Raw genomic sequence first — 20,834 nt, 5'->3', positions numbered from 1 at the left:
CACAACTTACAGGCGACATAGGTAAGAGATACGACGCGCAACCTTTTTAAACTCCTCAGCGCGAAATTTTATTCATCAGCGGAAACGTATTCTATATAAAAACATGAATTCATTCCCAACACTAAAACCACTAAAATCACTAAAATCGACCTTAAAATTGAGTTTTCTCCCTCACGAGAAATCTCATATGTAAATGGAGTAAAATCGAGGCTAGAGCGGCAGTCGCATGCTAGGCACAGTCGGGTCCTTTACGGCTCTGCAATTCTTTCGTGCACTTCAACTCATGGATACTATACTTTGGATATCAGCGGCCGTTTCTACAAGCCTCATCATGGCAGCAACGACATCTCGATGTCTTCCTCGGCACGCCGCACACGACGGAGATTGCCTCGTGGACGACGGCATGAAGACGCGATTTTAGGCCTAACATCCATCGACTGCTATAGGCCGGGCAGCCGCAATGTCATTCATGCACGCCCGGCGAGCCTCGTCCAGCGGAGCCAACCTCGCATCAGTCACCTCTGGTGAAACGTGGTAACGTGGTGAAACGATTTTTCGTGCGCGATATAAATAGCTAGTGGTACTTCCATTCGGGGCTGTGGCGTTACTTGTGCTCTATGGACGCCTTGGTCCCAGCGTGCAAGAATAATATTGTTCGAGAATGGCGGGCGATGCTGCACGAACCAAGTGAGCCTGAACGTTTCGGCCGTCGCGTTACATGTTACCGTATCGAAGGATGTGCCTCTAATGTGGCGCTACCGCTCTATTTAGCAACTCGCTTCAAGCTGAGAATGCCATTAGAATAATACAATGTGAGCCGATATTATGACGAAAAAAATAGCGTCTCTGTGCTTGGGTGTGAGTGCGGTCGGAAAGGGCGCGTGCGCACTTTGCTTGAGTGTATGTGCGCGTGTGTGAGCGCGTGCGTTTTTACTGCGTGTGTACGTCGCTGCTTTTTCGTGAAATCTTTAGTAGGACGTCCTGGCGGGCTAGTTGGTTCATAGCTTTTAGACGTTTATAAACTGCGCGAAAAAACGAGGACACAAGAAAGAAAACACACACGACATTAGTGAACAGCCGGGAAAAAGAACCCTTAAGGAAAGTGGTGGGCCACCTCAAGGAAAACGATCTCGCCGTGTTATACAAAAATAAGGCGGTTTCGTCGTTATCCCTGCCTCCCCAGAAAGGCAACTGAAGCCGTAAAAAAATTTTCAAGCAAGCTGACTTCTTTCCGAAGAAGCAAAAACGTCTTGCCGTCTAGCTACTAAAAAGCATGAACATGGATTCGTTAAGGAAGGTTGTTGAGAGCAAAGTAACGAGCCACCTCGAGATATTCTTCACCGGTGAGACCCGTAAGCCGGACTGCCCCCTGCGAGTCATCGCATCGGCAAAAGACAATTGGGAACTTTCTTCAATCGAACCTACAAAGGGGTGTTTGACCTCACCCGAAGGTGCCCCCACCTAAATAGGTGCTTGGGGCGCCACATGGGAAATGACCGCCATGGGAGCGGCCCAGACACCACTTTTTTTCCGTGCTCACGTTGGTTTCGACGGGAATTCAGGGCGCAGGCTCCTTTCCCAAGCGTATCACCCCTGAAGGAAGCCAAACGCCAGGCCGGGGTACGCTTGTACCCTTTTGAACCAGTGGGTGCCCGGCGGCGGTGGGAATCGAACCCACAGCCTCCCGCAGCGAGGCGGGCGTTTTACCAACTAGGCCACGGCAAGGACCCCTTTTTGGTCCGATCTTCGACGGAAGTCGTCAGACACCTGAAAGAAGGTCTTCCGATGGCTACCACATTGACATCGAGGACATGTTCTACTCAATCCCGCATGACGGTTTGTTCGCCGCCATTAGGCAACAAATTCAAGAGACTGGAGCCTTTCAGAACAGGCAGGGGTGAGCACCGAGCATTTTCTTGAACTGTTAAGCTTTTATTTGAGTTACATGGCCATCGAGTTTGATGGAAATACTATGTGCAGGAGTCCGAATTTGCATTGGTTCGGCAGTTGCACCCATTCTTTGTGATATCTATCTGTCGGTGTTTGATCAAAGAGTTCAGTTAATTTCCGGGGAACAGTCGTGCGCATTTTCCGTTATGTCAATGATTACTTAGTCATACTCCACGTGTCCGAAAGTGATAACCTTAATGATGCCATAGATCGCATTTTAAATATATTTCAATCAGCTTCGGGAGGGCTCACCTTCACCCACGAGCTAGCCAGGGATAATGTCCTTCAGTTTCTGGACCTCAGCCTCCATTTTGACGCTTAACACATCTGTTGGTATTACAACCCGAGGACAAAGAAGGCCTCACTGTGCCGTTTGAAAGTGCTCATTCCAAACTAGTTAAGACGGCCAGCGCAACCCTAGTTTGTAAGTCCGCCAGGAAAAATCCTGCGAGCACAAATTAGAACTCAGTTTCGATCAGCAAGTTAGGCGCTTCCTTTTGGCTGGTTACTCTCAGAGTTTAATCACAGGTGCCTGTGAAAGTTTCTTGGAAAAACTGAAAGGTAGAAAGCAACAGAAAGAGGATATTGAGAAATATAAACTGCAAGTCATGCCCTACATTCATCGAGTTTCGCACAACATCAAAAAGGTGGCAAGCCGCTACGGGGCCAAGGTCGTATTTTCGGCTCCGTGCAAGCTTAGTACAGTGTGCCCAATGGTGACGGGTAAGAAAAAGATTAGGCCCCAGTGCTCAACCATGCACGAAACGAACTACACCGAGTGTGTTTGCGGTGTAGTGTATTCAATTTCCTTGACTTGTGACAGATTTATATTGGTCAACGGGCAGGTGTTTTACCAGTTGACATCTAAAGAACAATGCAGGAGGCACTTTGACCCAACACTGTAATAGATGCAGAGGAAAGATGAGGGCGGAAGAAATAACCCTTCCAAACCGATTCTTAAAACACAACGTTCTTGTTCAAATCGAGGGACCAGACCGAAGGGAGATTGTTGAAACTTTTACATAATAAAAACAGGCGACAAGTGTATCAGCACGCCGTCTCTCTCGATTGTTACCAGAAGTTAATTTTCTGGATGTGCCGTGTAAAATCCGTCTTGGCGTTCAATTTTTCTAGTTCTTGGTTTTGTTTGATTTTTGGTTTTATACTGAAACAACGCCTCAGAGATAGTTTACACCAGGTTTTACCTCTTTTCATAGCCAAGTTTATATTTTTCGTCAACTTCATCTTTACATCTGGTGTTTTTTTTTATATTATTAAGCCATATCTTTATCCTTCATGTCTTTACCATGCCATCATCGCCTCTACATTTGTTGTTCGGTGGCTTATTTGTTGATTATATTTTATTTTTTATTTTTTATTCAAACGTATTTATCACCTCATCCTACGCCTTTACTATGGTTATTTGTAAGTTACATCTGCCATTTTCGTTTCGTTTCACATGCTCACAGTTTTCTCTCCCTCGTTTGATGACGCAGCAAGAACGGCTCTTGGGTCAGTTTTAAAAAAACCCGCGCTCGTGGTGTCGTGTGTGTTTTCTTTCCTGTGTGCTCGTTTTTTCGCGCAGTTTATAAAACGCGAAATCTACACATGAAAGCGTTCATGCGTGTCCGTGTGCACATATCTTTGTTGCAGCAGTGCTTGCATACACTTGCTTGTGGGGTTTTGACATCGGTCAGCGGGCAGGCAGGCAAAGAGGCGCCACTTAATTCCAAGGCGACGCGAAGCATGGGACTGCAAGTAAGTTGGGGAGGCGAGAACAGTCGTCGTCCTCGTCACTCTGACACGCGTTTGGCAGGTTTGTGGACCCTCACCGGAATGGTGCGTGTCCATTTTCGCCAGCGTGCCTGCGTGTTCTCCCTCTCCCGGCGAGGAGGCACCCTGAAAGTGGTATGGTCAATGGGCGCGATCGGTAACTTGCACGTCGGTTAGGCAGTAAAATTTTCTGTACGTGTCGTTTGGGCGTGCTCACTTGTTGACTTCTGTCGTCAATGATTTAGGAAGACTGCAGCTCCATCCAATTTTGAAATACGGGATTATCTACGGAATTCTCACAATGCCACTATTGAGTAAAACCATTGGCAAAAGTGTGTAGGTCGGCTGCCGTGTTAAGCTGTTTTTCTTTCTTTCTATTTTTTCTAAGTGGATTACATGTCTTGTTTAAACGTGGTTCCCCCAAGCTAAGGAGAGCGACAGTCTATATGGTCACTCGAGTAATTAAATTGTTGTTACAGTTGGCTGCGCATCGTTCTGTCATTCAATGTTGCCCGCGCTTCCTTTTATCAGTACATCTGCAATGTGTTGTCGTGCGCGTTTGTTTATTGAATGTGCATTATGTTGAACTCTTGGCCTTGCTGAGTATATACTTTATATTATTGTCAATTGATATGTATCATTTCAAGCAACATGCTCTATTACGCGTAATTTTCCTTAAATTATCTGTTTCCCTCTATGTATTGTCTCCCGTGTGATGTTGCAATGTTGTAATAATAAAATATACTTTGTACCGCTCGGAAACCACATTTTATTTTCTTCATTAAATTATAACGTGCATTGAAATGCTAACAAGAAATACATAGGCGAGAATGTACTCCTGTGAAGTATTAATGGTATCAAGAAAAATCGTCGTGCCAACTTGAGTCTTGTCAATGTCACATACTCTCGCGTAGTGAAAGCGTAAATGCGGTTGTTTTATTTGTGCTGCATTCGCGTTTCGATTTACGTTCTTGAACAGAGTTGACTAGCCGAGAATGAGCAGTTAATTAAATGGGTAGATTAAATGTTCTTACTATGTTCAATTCTATATTAGTCTCCAGTGAAGTATTATAAATACAGTCAAAATCTAACTAGGAAGGTGAAAAACAAATAAGTTACGGTAACGGTTGTTACCCGCACAAAACATAGCATCTGCAGTACCTTCATCAGTCATTAAGAAGTGTCGTAAAGCCACGGAACGAAAGCTGCCACCAAGGAGTATTCACAATCTCATTCGGGAACGCGCTAGGCGACGAGGCATTTACTCCCATCTGGGATTATTTGCGTCTAGTGTGCGGGGGGGGGGGGGGGGGGGGGGGAACATGTACTTACTAATTTAATGAAAGTAATGACAAATTCATTGCAGGAAAAAAAGTATAAATAATGTAGCAGGATCTCAAGAAACTTTCTTCAGAAATGAATTAGTATTTACTCCATTGGCTACACCTCCAGAACAGTTTCCAGAAATGAGTAATATACACTCCAATTTAAACACTTAAGATTCCCTCAAGAAATGAAGTAATATTCACTCCAATTGCAACACCGTAAAAACTCCCGAGATAAATGAAGTAATATTTACTCTTATTTGAACACCCTAAAAACTCTTGTGAGAGATGGAGTTAACTAAAACTCCATATGAATGGAGTATATTACACTCTCATTCGGGAATGAGCTAGGCGACGAGGCGTTTACTCCCATCTGGGATTATTTGTGTTTAGTGTGTAGGGGGGAGGGGGGCGACATGTACTTACTAATTTAATGAAACTAATGATAAATTCATGGAAATGAAAATGGATGGATGAAAAAAGAACTTGCCGCTGGTGGGGAACGATCCCACATCTTCGCATTATGCGTTCGATGCTCTTACCAATTGAGTTACCGCGGCGCCGTTTTCCCGTCCACTTTCTGGGGAATTTATGTTTTACAACTAGTAAAACTAACCCTGGGAGTGTTAGCCAGCGCCACCACTCACAAACCTTGGCAGGGATGTGGACATCCTTTCTGCCGCCGGCGTCACGAGTACGTCATCTTTTTGGATCATGGCAACTGGTCAGTAAACCCACACGTGCTACCTGAAGGCATCAATGTTGCCGGATTCGAGACCCTCGTTATGTAATGAAGCCAACAAACAAAGGCACCAAGGATAACATAGGGGAAATTGCGTGTACTTACCAATTGAATTAAAGAAATGATAAATTATTGGAAATAAAAATGAATGAATACAACTTGCCGCAGGTAGGGAACGATCCCACGTCTTCGCATTACGCATACGATGCTCTTACCAAGGAATTCGGAATACAAATAGCACGAGTGTATACGCCGAGAACGTAAAACTAGGCGCGCAAGTCTGCCCCGCCTTAGCGCGGACAGCCATTCACACACACACACACACACACACACACACACACACACACATCTATATATATATATAATATATATATATAGGAAAATCAGAAGCACAACTTCGCGGTTATCTTTTCCTAAATACGCTTGGCCCATTGAAAAATCCAGTTACTATATATATATATATATATATATATATATATATATATATATATATATATAATGAACGAGAAGAAAGCGAACCGAGGGGCCCGATTCTTATTAATCATATCAAAGAAGCCAACCAACAATGACACCAAGGACAACATAGGGAAAATTACTTGTAATTGAATTAAAGAACTGATAAATTAATGGAAATCAAAACGGATGAAAAAACAACTGTCCGCAGGTGGGGAACGAACCCACGCCTTCGCATTACGCGTGCGATGCTCTCACCATTGAGCTACCCCGGAGCCGTTTTCCCATCCACTTTCTGGGGTATTTATGTCTAACAACTAGAACTAACCCTGGGAGTGTTTGCCAGCTCCACCACTCATTTAATAAACTTAGTAAGTACAGGTAATTCCCCTATGTTGTCCTCAGTGTCATTGTTTGTTGGCTTCTATGATATATATATATATATATATATATATATATATATATATATATATATATATATATAGGGTGTTTCAGCAAACATTTCAACATTTATGTAAGGTTGCCTGGCAGATCGCCAATTATAGTTAATGAGCTGCTCTACTCGAAGAGGTGGACATTATTTCCACGCAACATTTCAATGCATAATCAACTAATTAACAAAAAAATTTCACAGTTTCGCCCTAAGGGCGAAGCACGAATACGATAGCAACACAGCAATGCCATACGAAGTAAGGTGAGCGGCTTTTGCGTCATTGCGTATGTCATTTGCGGAAAGACTCCTGCAAATGACATACATGTGCCGTGTGACAGGGGTATAATGCATACGAGCAATAAATATTCATTTTGATTCTCAAAATGAATATTCGTTATGGCGGAGAGATGTTCTCCCGGCGCATGCATCTCCATGTTCACCAGTGAATTTAAAGAAGCTTGATGTATTAATATGGTTACACTACATGCCTTTATATTAAGCTAGATGAACCATTGACGCATCCTCTACAATTAGGTGACTTGTTCTTAAATGCACGGTGAGATAAGAAGCGCGCCCGACCCATCTTCAGCGTTGCGCGCGCTGCACACATCGGCTGGGAACAGTTGAGCAGGGTGAGGACGCAGCGCCCCCCACCAAGCAGCGGCGTTAGGCAAGAACTACCCCGATATTAAGGCCGTAAGAAGCGAAAGCGCAGCGCCAGTCGAGCCCAGCCGTGACTGTACTTTGAACGGGCGCTGGATAAAATAAAAATGTAGCAGTTTCGCCCGAAAGGCGAAGATCACTTGCGATAGCAAATTAGTAAGAGTTATTCGGAGTAGGGATAGTATTTTTATCGGCGTTAACGTGGAACATTCGCTTACAACTGAATTACCAAGCGTAATGTCAGCGCGCACAAGCAAACATGAATAGATCAACACTGAATGACCGCAGACAACGACTGTCAAACGCTGGCAGCAAGCGCAGCCGCCGCAGCGGGCGAAAGTTTCAACGGAAAACTGAGCGGCGAATGCACAGCGCATACAATGGTCCACAGCCATGTGGATAAGAGACGGTGCGGGCGACCACCACCGCCGGGCAAAGTGCAGAGGAGTTGTGCAGAGGAGAAGTTGTTGGCAGAAAAGAAGCTGCCCCCGCCCTCCCTCCGCGCTGCCTTCCCGCTTTCTTACTTTCGCTGGGATATTGAGTGGCCAGTTCTCCTTGCGCCCGGTTGCAATATAAGCATTTGGTGAAGCAGCACAGCGTCGCCCCACCTCCCTCCCATACCCCCCCCCCCGGTCTTTCGCGCGACGGTCGCGTTTTGCTTTCCGCCGTGCGTTCACTCTCCGTGATAGCACGCGTCCCCCGCGCGCTTTCACTCGCGCATACGGCGCGCGGCGACGATTTTATCGCGCTTGGACTTTATACGGAACCTCACTGCGACGGCAGAAACCGGTTGAAGTGTCCATATAATTGCTATCGCCAATAAAATCACATCATCTCACCCTACGGGCAACCATAGTGGGGTCGAAAGCATCGCGGGGGTTGCGCATCGAGTTTGCGTTTCGTTTCACTTGTCAACACAACCCATGAAGTTAGAGTGAGAGAATGTATTGAGAATATTGAAAATGTATTGTATTGTTGCTGACTGGCGTCGAAGCACGCCGACGGCCGCGTTACGCTGACGTTCGTTCTGGACGATCCCGACCTTGCTCAGGTTGTTGTCGAAGCAAAGCCGGTCGGACCGTTGCCGCCTGCCTGAGCTCCGATCGAGGAAGTCGCGCTTGAACCGCGCGTCAGCACCGTCGAAGCCCGGGCGTTGTATGGCCTTGAACGTGTTGCTTGCTCTGGCCGCAGACTCGCGTTGCCTCGTCGCTTCGGGATCGGGCTGCCGCTCGAAGCTGCCGTTGAGCTTCGACTTCCGAACCCGGAGTTCGGTCGGCTTGATAACGCTGACGTTCCACTTCGGCGTGCCGAGGCCCGTGTTGCTTCCGTAGAAGTTTCCTGCCGACGTTGACGTTTACGTTGGGTTCCTGGTCGCGAAGTTCGGGATCCGCTTGCCGACGCTGACGTTTACGTTCGGCTTCCGAGCCTTCCTCTGCTCCGCGGTGGTGGCGCTGCCGCTGCAACTAGCGCCGACGTTGACGTTGTTCATGGCGTTTCGCACATCGTTGCACAGAGAAAGAATGACGGAAGCACAGCGAACCGCGCTTTATACTGCGCCGCGACACTTGCGCCACTACCGGCGTACCCTTATAGAGAGAGAGGGAGAGATGAGAGAGAGGTATATGCAATGATTTGCTGCGTCGCACCTGTGGCGGAGAGGGGAAGGAGGGAGGAGAGCGCACACCTGCGTAGGAGAGGAGACTGGAGGGAGAGTTGCGCATGCGCAGTATGGTGCGGACGCCGCAGAACGGACACTGTCCCGAGATAAAGATGCTCTCGCATCTAAAAAAACACCGCATATCCCCGGGGTGAATGATGATGAGTGGCGAAGCTCCGGAGGGAATCATCGGTAAACCGTGAATCTTCCGTGTAATTCGCCCAGTCTCGCCGCACTAAATCGAACGATTGACTTCGCCAATGACACGCGCCATATGTGACGTCATTCCTATTTATAACAGTGCCCTTCATTATAATTGACCATCTCCCCGCTTAAGGGGACGCTAGCACAAACGCGTTAAAACATGCAGTACTCTCTAGTAAGGGGGAGAGGCCACAACATCGTCTTACGCAGCCGTTTACACATGCCGGAACGTGCACCGCGTTTTGCCGACGCCATCACATGACTGCTGAGAGTATAACCCCCGTATTCATAAACTCCCTCGACTTGACTTGACTGCCACCGCCTTCAACGCGTTTCGAACGCGCTGCCCAAGGCGGTGGCAAGTCAGTTCAAGTTGAGGAGCGTTTATGGATACGGGGGGTAAGGCGGAGAGGCCACAGCGTTTACACAGCTTCTTACACGGGCCGTAACGCGCTAGCAACAAACGCGTTAGAAACGCGGGTCCTTCGTTAATGTTGGGTATTTATGTCATCGTGGTGCGTTGTCCATTTGCGCTTCGTGGTGGCGTAGTGGTTTGCCCGCGCGTTCGGAAGCGAGGGGTCCCTGGTTCGATTCCGGCTACGGACACACTATCGAAATTTTTTTCATAAAAAGCGCGACGGACACAACTATCGGAATTTTTTTTATTGCGATAGCAATTATATGACACTCCAAAGCAGATTTCTGCCGTCGGCGTCGCCGTCGTCGTCGCCGTCGCCGTCGCCGTCGCCGTGAGGTTCGTATGACGTCAATGGAGATGAAATCGTCCGCCGCGCGCCGCCGAACGCTGTATGTGCGAGTGAAAGGGCGCGAGGGACGCGCGCTTTCACAGGGAGTGAACCCACGGCGGAGAACAACGCGCGTTCTGCGCCGTGCTCCCTTAAGGGCTGCAGATATAGGCGTCTCTTTTATTGCGATAGCAATTATATTACACTCAAAAGCAGATTTCTGCCGTCGGCGTCGCCGTCGCCGTCGCCGTCGCTGTCGCCGTCGCCGTCGCCGTCGCCGTGAGGTTCCGTATGACGTCATTTGGAGATGAATCGTCGCCGCGCGCCGACGCTGTATGTGCGAGTGAAAGGGCGCGAGGGGCGCGTCTTTCACGGGGAGTGAACGCGCGGCGGAGAACAAACGCGCGTTCTGCGCCGTGCTCGCTTAATGGCTGCAGAAGTAGGCTTCTCTTTCTCCTTTACAATCACCATATATGTAGAGCAACGCGCCTTCTCAGACGCGCGAAAGGCCTGGGGGAGGGGGAGGGAAAGGGAGGTGGACGTTTAGCGGCACCAAGTGCTATTATATCAGAGGCTCCGGCAACAGTCACCAACGCCGCACGCATTTGTGCGAACGCGGCAAAAACGCCGACGGCGTCGACAACAGTTCTGCGTGGTGCCGGTGCTGCGCATGTCAAGTTTATACGCATAAAGCTACTATCATTACACGTATAGCTCTCTACAAATTTTCTATCGCAATTGATGCTTCGCCTTTCAGGTGAAACTGCGACAACTTTTCTTTTTTCATAAAAGTAGACGTGGCCCCTACTACGACGACTACTACATACTGCAGAGGAGGGACAGACCTAAGGAGCCCCTAAAGGTTTTGATTCGGCGGCCGACAGTGGGACCGCTCTGTTCCTCGCTACAGTGGCTCCCTCGCAGCGTCGGCGGGGAGTGCGCACGTGCCCGGCCGTGGTGAGGGAGCAAGGGGAGAAGGAAAGCAAAATGACGATGTCGTCAGCTAGCGACTCTCCTGTCCCCATCGCCACGGAGCTGCCCGTGGATTTCGAAGAGGCGCGCCCGCTTGCGCCCTGCAGCAGACGGCCGCCTGCTCTGGACGAGACCCTCGGAGCCACCCGCAGCACACCTGCTTACTTAATCAGCTCATGTTTACTACAATTCATATGCTACCAAAGCCGCTCACCTTACTTCGTATGACATTGCTGTGTTGCTATCGCATTCATTGTTTCGCCCTTAGGGCGAAACTGTGCCCTTTTTTGCAGAACTGACAATATACACGCGTCACTTCACTCTAGCGGGCCTCATTTTGCCTGGAATGGAAGCTGCATAACCAGCGTTTGTGCCGCCGGTAGCGGCGTCGCACGCAGCGTCGATGCGCCGTGTTTCTGCAGTAAACACGATGTTCTCACCTTATATGTTCGCAGTGAGAGTGCATCATTCTCATTTGCTGCCTTTTCATTTGATCACAAGGCACCACGTACCGCTGGAAACCCAGTGGGAATTTACACGCCGCTGGCACTATTATTACTCTTAGCGCCCCCAAAAAATGCCGGCTGTATATAGCGATCTTGTACAAGAACGTCTATTCGTACTATAGGAGCATTTATTAATAAGTAACAGACAGATTCGGCTGAGCCACGCGCTGAACGAAGATGACGCTCACAGTGAGATGAGAGAAACCCAAGTTGGCGTCAAGAACGCTCATTAAGAGCGGCACCCGGTAAGTCAAGTTGGCATCAAAGCGTTCATTGCGAGGCCAGCTCAGACCGAGTGGCAAGTGCTCCAATGAGTCGGCGTCAAAGATTTTCTTCGAACGGCGGTCCGGCATCTGACCCATGTGGGCATGAAAGATACGTTGGAATAAGTCTTTTCTCTCTCTCGTTGAAGAACGGCCACACCTCAGTGCCCCAAGTTCATCCGACGGTTGGTTCCCAACGCCTCAGCACAGCCCGATGCGCTGCCCACTGGACGACCAACTACCCAGGTATTGGTCGTCCTGGGTAGCTTAGCTTAGCTATATATTTGCTATATAGCAAATATATAGAAACTTAGCTCCGCCTTGTATATATCTATATACAAGGCGGAAAACACCAGGTGATGGAGAGGTGCGCAGGTCAAGATGAAAGTCAGTAATGAGGTTAGAATATCACACAAGTCCGAGAGACTTGGCATTGTCCTCTACTAATGAATTTCGAGCTTTATTACAAGGACCAGGTGTACTTGTACCGCAGGCAGAAAGTCACACAAAGGTAAACAACTATGCGCAGGTATCACATTAACAGAGAAAAACGCAACCCACCGGTAGGTTACCTATTTTATTGGAAACCGACTTAATAAATATCTCCTGTGGGCAATATTGCAATGTTTTAACATCGGCTAGATTAATTAAAGCGGGCGATACAACTTACAAGACAAAGTGCAGAGTGATCGATATTTAACAAACTTTTATTCGTTAACCTTGTATTTATTCGCTTTAGATTGCAGGCCCCAATCGCGGGATAGCATATTTTAGGAGTAAAATCTCCATTCAGCGTAGGTATATTCTGCGCCTATAGCACTAGTTTGGAGAAACGTCTTAATAATAATTCGCGAATTATACTGATGTTCCAACAATGTTTAGGAAATGGACTCCTGATAAGTGCTAACTGGAGCATCAATGCGCTTCATAGTTGATTTTAAAGAGTCTCGAATCTCGTGAACTAGCGCAAAGCTATTTCAATTTTTTCCCGATTCTGCAGGCAATTGACGACTGGCCAATGTTTTTTTTGGGCCACGCCCACTTCGCTTGTCTATCATGCGACGTCAGGAAAACCGCACGACTCCTCATCTGATAGGACGTGTACGTACTCATTATGCATGATTATACCTTACAAAACGAAAATAATTATTTCGGATACTTTTTCCGCATCAGCCCTATATTTGCAAAACTCACTTCGCCAGGCGACGTCACAAAACGGCGAAAACTCACCACGTCGAACTGGCGTGTACCCAACAAAGCTGATTTCTTTTTTCCGAATAGCCGGACTGCCTCGTTGCGAAAGGGTAGAAGATGGCTGCCCTGACACTGGCTGCCGGAGAGAATATTGTGTATTGGCCCTTTTCGCGGAGCAGTCTGCTCGAGAGGAACGAGATGGCGCTTTCGGCGGCGCGCCATACGTTGCCTCAGAGAATGCGCACGAATACGAAACAACTACTGCTTCTGCCCTGCTACTGTTTCAGCTGCTGGAAATGCAAGTGGATATTCGCTAATGCACTGTGCCTAATTCATGCTGCAAAATGTGTAACGATAAAGGGACGTGTGCGGGAGTTAGCTGCAAAAATAGTGATTCGCATATTAAGGAATGGGATCAACCTGTGTCGCCGTTGCTACAGCCTGTGTTGCCCGCCCTTCGCGATGCACGGCTTTCCTCGATGATTAAAAAATGTCACAGTTTCGCCCTAAGGGCGAGCAATGAATGCGATAGCAACACAGCAATGTCATACGAAGTAAGGTGAGCGGCTTTGGTAGCAATATGAATTGTAGTAAACATGAGCTGATTAAGTAAGCAGGTGTGCTGCGGCGTAAGTAGACCGACATGAAGAGAGACTCGATGACCACGAAAGGCGCGTGTGAAACGGTGGTGTTGATGAGAAGCGCTTCCCGTGGGCAGCGCGTGCGAAGGGACACACCTGTAGCGCTGCACTGCCGATCCGGGCAGCATTGCATGTGTAGCGTGCGTTGGAAAATGTGGCCCGACTATTACTAACTGAATGAACAAGCGTGGTGTGAGCGCGCACAAACAAACATGAATAGATCACACTGAATGACTGCAGACAACGACTGTAAAAACGCTGGCAGCAAGCGCATATACGCCGCAGCGGGCGAAGGTACGTGCGGTCTATCGCTTCAACGGAAACTGAGCGGCGAATGCACAGCGCATAAAGGTCAGAGCCGTGTGGAGATAAGAGACGGTGCGAGCGAGCGACGAGCGCGGTTGTTGGCAGAGTACAATTCGCCCCCCCCCCCCCCCCTCGCTCCCTCCGGCGCTCGCTTCCCGCTTCCTTGCTTGCGCGTGGAAGATTGAGTGCGTTCGCTCTCCGTGACAGCGTGCGTCCGCGCACGCTTCCGCTCGGGCATACGGCACGCGGCGAAGATTTTATCTATACGAAACCTCACGGCGACGGCGACGACGACGGCGACGGCGACGCCGATGGCAGAAATCCGGTGGAAGTGTCCATATAATTGCTATCGCAATAAAAAGTTAATCCACCAGCGCTGTATAGCTAACTTGAACTCCGCAACGTGGTCACTGAAGAGTGAGTACCGCTCGTTACAAAAGGAAGTAACGCCACTTACTGGCATAGTAAGTTTCTTGCACGTTATTTGCACATTTACCCCTACTCGCACGAAAACTTACACCAGCCCTACCGCCAACGTATCAATAATAAGTGAATGGGCGCACATTTGAATCAATGTGCCGAAGCATGAGTGACGGTGATTACACCGACAAGACACGAATGTTGGAAGCTGAACGTTTCGTGACGGTCCACAGAGTAAGCGAGGGACTAGCGATAATACGCCTTTGCTACAAGCTACCACAAAGTACAGAACATTTGCATTCCAAGCTTTGTGCGCCGCAAGAACAAATCCATCGCAGCAGAGCACACCCGCGAGTGATTAGGCTGAAAATAAACAATCAAATAGTGGCAGCACCGAGGAACTTTACGGAGTCAGAAACATGACAACTGCTGCTTCAAAATGTTTGCCAAATAAAGAACGAGCACACTGATCCTGATCATTTACTTAATAAGCGGAAAGTTTGGACAGCTTGGAATGCATGTCTAGCCCCGCTTTTAGTAAAGCACCGCATACGCTGCTCGCGCCGTTTGGACAAGGCGTAATGAGCTCTGAAGGCACTTACATGTCCTCTAAAGCGGTGGCCAATGCTTCGTGTCGTCCACAGTCACCGTCTACGATATGCGTCGAAACGGAGGTTTGCTGCGCCACACCTGCGTCACGCGCTTGCATTGTAACACGCAGGCAGCTGAGGCAAGCAATGGACGCGTCACCACGTGATAAAACATTGCAGCGCCCACGGGAGCGCCGCGAAAAGGGTCAATAAGAAAGTTTTTTGCATGAAAGCACAACGACGTTCTTGAGACCTTTCGGTACGCTTACCAACTTTTCTTGGCTGAGGATCCGTTTTACCAGCATTTTTACTCTTCCGTTGCACACCACCGCGATATTCTACCAGCCATGTGCCCTGAAAGATAAAAAAAGAAGCGGACCAATTGCCGCCGACGCCGACACTACCCTTTAACCGCCGGCTTCTTGGACAATCCCCCGTAGTGGGTAAGCGCCACGGATGAGGATCAAGCAAGCAAACCCTCCTCACTCGGTTATCTGGTTTCACGGCTCTAGCCCGGCCCCACCGAAATTCTCTCCACTTTTGCGTGTTCCTCGCCTTCTGTCAGCCAATAAGATAAGAAAAACCTGTCAAGGTAGGTAATGCTATTCGCTTTGAAAGCAAACAAAAGTGATCTCCTATAAGAGAGGATATCGTTTCGTTGTTGGCCTGCTCAAACAACGCCGCGGTCACAGGTATACTATAAACACAAGCGCAAATACATCAAAAAAAAAAAACTCTCAGCCCTTCCACTGGGGTGGAGATGGAAGACCAGCGAAGCTGTACTATGGTGGGAATTATGTCATCATCATCACCCTATATTTATGTCCACTGCAGGACGAAGGCCTCTCCCTGTGATCTCCAATTACCCCTGTCTTGTATTCCAACTTGCGCCTGCAAATTTTCTAACTTCATCACCCCATCTGGTTTTCTGCCGACCTCGACTGCGCTTACCTTCTCTTGGTATCCATTCTGTATCCCTAATGGTCCATCGATTATCCATCCTACGTATTACATGGCCTGCCCAGCTCCATTTCTCCCGCTTAATGTCAACTAGAATATCAGCTATCCCCGTTTGTTCTCTGATCCACACCGCTCTCTTCCTGTCTCTTAACATAGGTCCTAAGATTTTTCGTTCCATCGCTCTTTGTGCGGTCCTTAACTTGTTCTCGAGCTTCTTTGTTAACCTCCAAGTTTCTTCCTCATATGTTAGCACGGGTAGAATGCAATGATTGTACACTTTTCTTTTCAACGACAGTGGTAAGCTCCCAGTCAGGATTTGGCAATGTCTGCCGTATGCACTCCAACCCAATTTTATTCGTTTGTGAATTTATTTCTCATGATCAGGGTCCCCTGTGAGTAATTGACCTAGATAAACGTACCCCTTTACCGACTCTAGAGGCTGACTGGCGATCCTGAATTCTTGTTCCCTTGCCAGGCTATTGAACATTATCTTTGTATTCTGTATATTCATCTTCAACCCAATTCTTACACTTTCTCGATTAAGGTCCTCAATCATTTCCTGTAATTCGTCTCCATTGTTGCTGAATAGGACAATGTCATCTGCAAACCGAAGGTTGCTGAGATATTCGCCGTTGATCCTCACTCCTAAGCCTTCCCATTCTAAGAGCTTGAATACTTCTTCTAAGCATGCAGTGAATAGCATTGGAGAGATTGTGTCTCCTTGCCTGACCCCTTTCTTGATAGGTAACTTTCTACTTTTCTTGTGGAGAACCAAGGTAGCTGTGGAATCTCTGTAGATATTTGCTAAGATATTCACGTATGCCACTTGTATTCCTTGATTACGCAATGCCTGTATGACTGCTGGTCTATAATTCTTCAATTCTTTAACGTCTCCCTTAAGCATTAGCATAATGTTGACGTTCTTCCAGCTCTCTGGTACACTTGAAGTTGTGAGGCATTGCGTATAAAGGGCCGCAAGCTTTTCAAGCATGATATCTCCTCTATGTTTGATTAAATCTACTTTTATTCCATCTTTTCTTTCCCCTGGTCATGTCTTTGAAGGCCCTTCTATCTTCATCGCTAGTTATGGAAGGAGCCTCTGTATCCGGTTCATCATTATTTCGAATGAAAGTAGCTTGGCCGTTTTGGGTACTGTACAGGTCAGTATGGAATTCTTCCGCTTCTTTTACTATGTCATCGAAATTGCTGATGATATTACCATGCTTATCTTTCAGTGCATACATCTTGCCTTGTCCTATTCCAAGCTTTCTTTTTACTGATTTAATGCTGCGTCCATATTTTACGGCTTCCTCAATCTTTCCCACGTTATAATTTCGAATATCCCTTACTTTCTTCTTGTTGATCAGTTTTGACAGTTCAGCGAATTCTATCTGATCTCTTGAGTTGGACATTTTCATCTTCTGTCATTTCTTTATTAGGTCCTTTGTTTCTTGGGAAAGCTTACCTACTGGTTCCCTTGGTGCCTTACCTCCCACTTCAATTGCTGCTTCTGAGATCAATCTAGTTACGGTTTCATTCATGACCTCTATGCTGTCTTTATCTTCATTTTCTAAAGCTGCATATTTGTTTGCGAGCACCAGCCTGAATTGGTCTGCTTTTACCCTTACTGCCTCTAGGTTGGCCTGTTTCCTCTTGACTAATTTCACTTTTTCTCTCTTCAAATTGAGAGAAATCCAAAATCTCACTAACCTACGGTCACTGCACTTTACCTTACCTAACACTTCTACATCCTTCACTATGCTTGGATCGGCAGAGAGTATGAAATATATTTCATTCCTTGTTTCTCCATTAGGGCTTTTCCAGGTCCACTTCCTGTAGCTGCGCTTCCTGAAGAAGGTATTCATTATTCGAGCCTATTCTTTTCCGCGAATTCTACTAACATCTTTCCTCTTGCATTCCCAGAATCGATGCCGTAGTTGCCAATTGCTTGCTCACCATCCTGATTTTTTCGCACTTTTGCATTGAAATCACCTATGACTACAGTATACTGAGTTTGTACCTTTCTCATAGCTAATTCAATATCTTCATAAAACTGTTCTATTTCTTCATCATCGTGACTAGAGGTTGGGGCGTAGGCTTATACTACCTTCATTTTGTACCTTCTATTCAGCTTTATTACGACTGCTACCCTCTCATTAATGCTGTAGAATTCATCAATGTTGCCCGCTATGTTGTTATGGACTATAAATTCTACCCCGGATTGTCTCTTGTCTGGAAGACCTCTATAGCAGAGGACATGGCCGTTAGTCAGCACTGTGTAAGCCTCACTAGTTCTTCTAACCTCACTAAGGCCAATAATATCCCAGGCAATGCCTGATAATTTTTTCAAATAGTCCTGCTAAACTAGCATCACTCGAGAGGGTGCGCGTGTTGAACGTTGCCAGGTTCAGTTTCCATTGGCGGCCTGTTCGGACCCAGTGATTATTAGCACCCTCTGCCCCGTCGCAGGTCTGACCGCTGCCTTGGTCAGGTGCTCCGCAGCCACTGGGGACTGAGGGCCATGGGTTAATTGTCGGAGTCATGAGGGAGGTAGTGGCTCAATACTGCACCAGGGAGGCCAATTCCGGTTCTGATGAGGGAGTGACTTTGATGAAGCTTAGTGGGCCTTCCTAGTTTGGTTGCACCTGAACTAGTATAGCCCCACTATTTCTCGGCAATATATGTTTTATTGCGATAGCAATTATATGGACACTCCAAAGCAGATTTCTGCCGTCGGCGTCGCCGTCGCCGCCGCCGTCGCCGTGAGGTTCCGTATGACGTCAATGGAGATGAAATCGTCGCCGTGCGCCGCCGAACGCTGTATATGCGAGTGAAAGGGCGCGAGGGACGCGCGCTTTCACGGGGAGTGAACGCACGGCGGAGAACAAACGCGCGTTCTGTGCTGTGCTCCCTTAAGGGCTGCAGAAGTAGGCGTCTCTTTCCTCCTTTACCATCACCATATATGTAGAGCAAACGCGCCTTCTTCTGACGCACGAAAGGCCGTGGGAGGGAGGGGGAGGGAAGGGAGGCGACGTTTAGCTGCGGCACCAAGTGCCTATTTATATCAGAGGCTCCGGCAACAGTCACCAACGCCGCACGCATTTTGTGCGAACGCGGGCAAAACGGCGACGGCGTCGACAACAGTTCTGCGTGTTGCCGGTGCTGCTGCATGTCAAAGTTTATACAGCTGATAAAGCTACTATCATTACTCCGTATAGCTCTCTACAAATTTTCTATCGCAATTGATGCTTCGCCTTTCAGGTGAAACTGCGACAACTTTTTTTTCTTGCCGGTGTCAGGCACCACTCCATGCCTGAAAAATGTGGTGGACTGGAGTAGAATTTGAACTTAAGAGCTTCAGATTTGGAGCCGGGTATTCTACCTCTGCTCCACGCCACCATTATTGATTTGGGAATTATGGGAATTATGTATTTCCCATTATGTTTATTAAGCTGTGATGGTGAATGATTATTTGAAATATAAAACAATGAGAAATATATATGATCCGGTGGTTTTCATTTATTTAGTGACCACAGGGACCATGGCCTTATGGTCGCTTCGGTACACCGCCATAGGGTGTACGGCAAAGGTTGGCACGTTCCTCATAAACATGTCGCCAACGCCACGCGCGTTCGCTACGAACGCGGGCAATACGGCGCCGACGTCGACAATAGTTGTGCGCTTTGTTTGTGTGACCGCACACAAATGACCGCTGTCAAAACGCTGGCTACGTGACGGAACCATAGGGAAACAAAAAAAAACTTTTTAACCAGATAGCGTTAAGGGCCCCGTGTCGCAGAAAATCCGGCGTCGGCAACCGGCGTGCGACGGGGGTATCGGAGAAAATCGCCAACCACCCCGACCGCGAAGGCCCTCCACGTGGTGCAAGGTGTTGTTGAACAAAAATTGAATTTCTCAAAGTGAAATCCGTCAGGAAAATGGTAAAGCACGACTTTACCATTCGGCGTCGGATTCGCCGTCGGACAATCGGCGTCGGATCGTAATTTGAATGTACGAGACCACCTAATTCTGCTACGAGGAAACTCAAACACAAACCCCTTTTCCAGCATTTCTACCAGACCTACAGCAGCGTGTTGCGATGCGAACGGGTCCCGATATCGTGTTCTACTCTTAAAGGCGAAGCTTAAGCGTCCTCCAATGTTTCTTACCACTGGGAAGTCGCGTTCGCTCTCCGTGAAAGCGCACGTCCCTCATCCTCACGCGCTTTCACTCGCACACACAGCATACGAGAGTTTTATTGCGATAGCAATTATGTGGACACTCGAAGCGGAATAATGCCGTCGGCGTAGCCGTCGCCGTGAGGTTCCGTATGACGTCAACGGCGATGAAATCGCCGCCGCGCTCCGGACGCTGTATGTGCGAGTGAAAGGGCGCGAGGGACGCACGCTTTCACGGGGAGCGAACGCACGGCGAAGAGCAAACGCGCGTTCTGCGCCTTGCTCCCTGAAGGGCTGCAGAATTAAGCGTCTCTTTCCTCCTTTACAATCACCATATATAGAGAGAGCAGACGCGACTTCTTCCATCACGCGAAAGGCCGTGGAGGGACGGGGGGAGGGAGGGGGAGGTGACGTTTAGCTGCGGCACCAAATGCGTAACTATATAAAAACGTTGCGAGGCGAGAAGGGTTTACCACCTTCTCACCTCGCAACCTTCTCGCTTCGCAACCACTTCCGACGCTGCTAGACGAGTGTCCCGTTTTGGCGCTGAGCCGTGCTCCCTCAAGGGCTGCAGAAGATAGCGCCAACCTTTCCCTTTCCCTCAAGAACCACTTATCATCATCCGTTGTGATCTCGTCGAAAACCTCCAAGCCGCCCCCACAGGCACCGGCAACAGTCACCAACGCCGCGGGCGTTCGGTGCGAACGCGGGCGAAACACCGACGGCGTCGACAACAGTTCTGCGCGTTGCTGGTGCTGCTGCATGTCCAAGTTTATACCGCTGATAAAACTACTATCCTTACTCCGTATAGCTCTCTACTAATTTGCTATCGCAATTGAAGCTTCGCCTTTCGGGTGA

General features: G+C 48.0%; 1 protein-coding gene across 1 annotated transcript in view; it reads left to right on the top strand.

The window, feature by feature from the left end:
* The first annotated feature begins 3,696 nt into the window (after positions 1–3,696).
* LOC119433602 (uncharacterized) overlaps positions 3,697–20,834 on the top strand; it is a 69,707-nt gene continuing 52,569 nt past the window's right edge. Inside the window, exon 1 of the mRNA XM_049659051.1 lies at positions 3,697–3,708. Within this exon, the coding sequence (XP_049515008.1) occupies positions 3,697–3,708 (12 nt within the window). The remainder of the gene's footprint in view (positions 3,709–20,834) is intronic.

Source organism: Dermacentor silvarum, chromosome 11 (genome assembly GCF_013339745.2).
Source record: "Dermacentor silvarum isolate Dsil-2018 chromosome 11, BIME_Dsil_1.4, whole genome shotgun sequence".
NCBI classification, from domain to species: domain Eukaryota; kingdom Metazoa; phylum Arthropoda; class Arachnida; order Ixodida; family Ixodidae; genus Dermacentor; species Dermacentor silvarum.
Note: the sequence above shows the minus strand (reverse complement) of the source record. Positions and strands in the feature narration are given on the sequence as shown.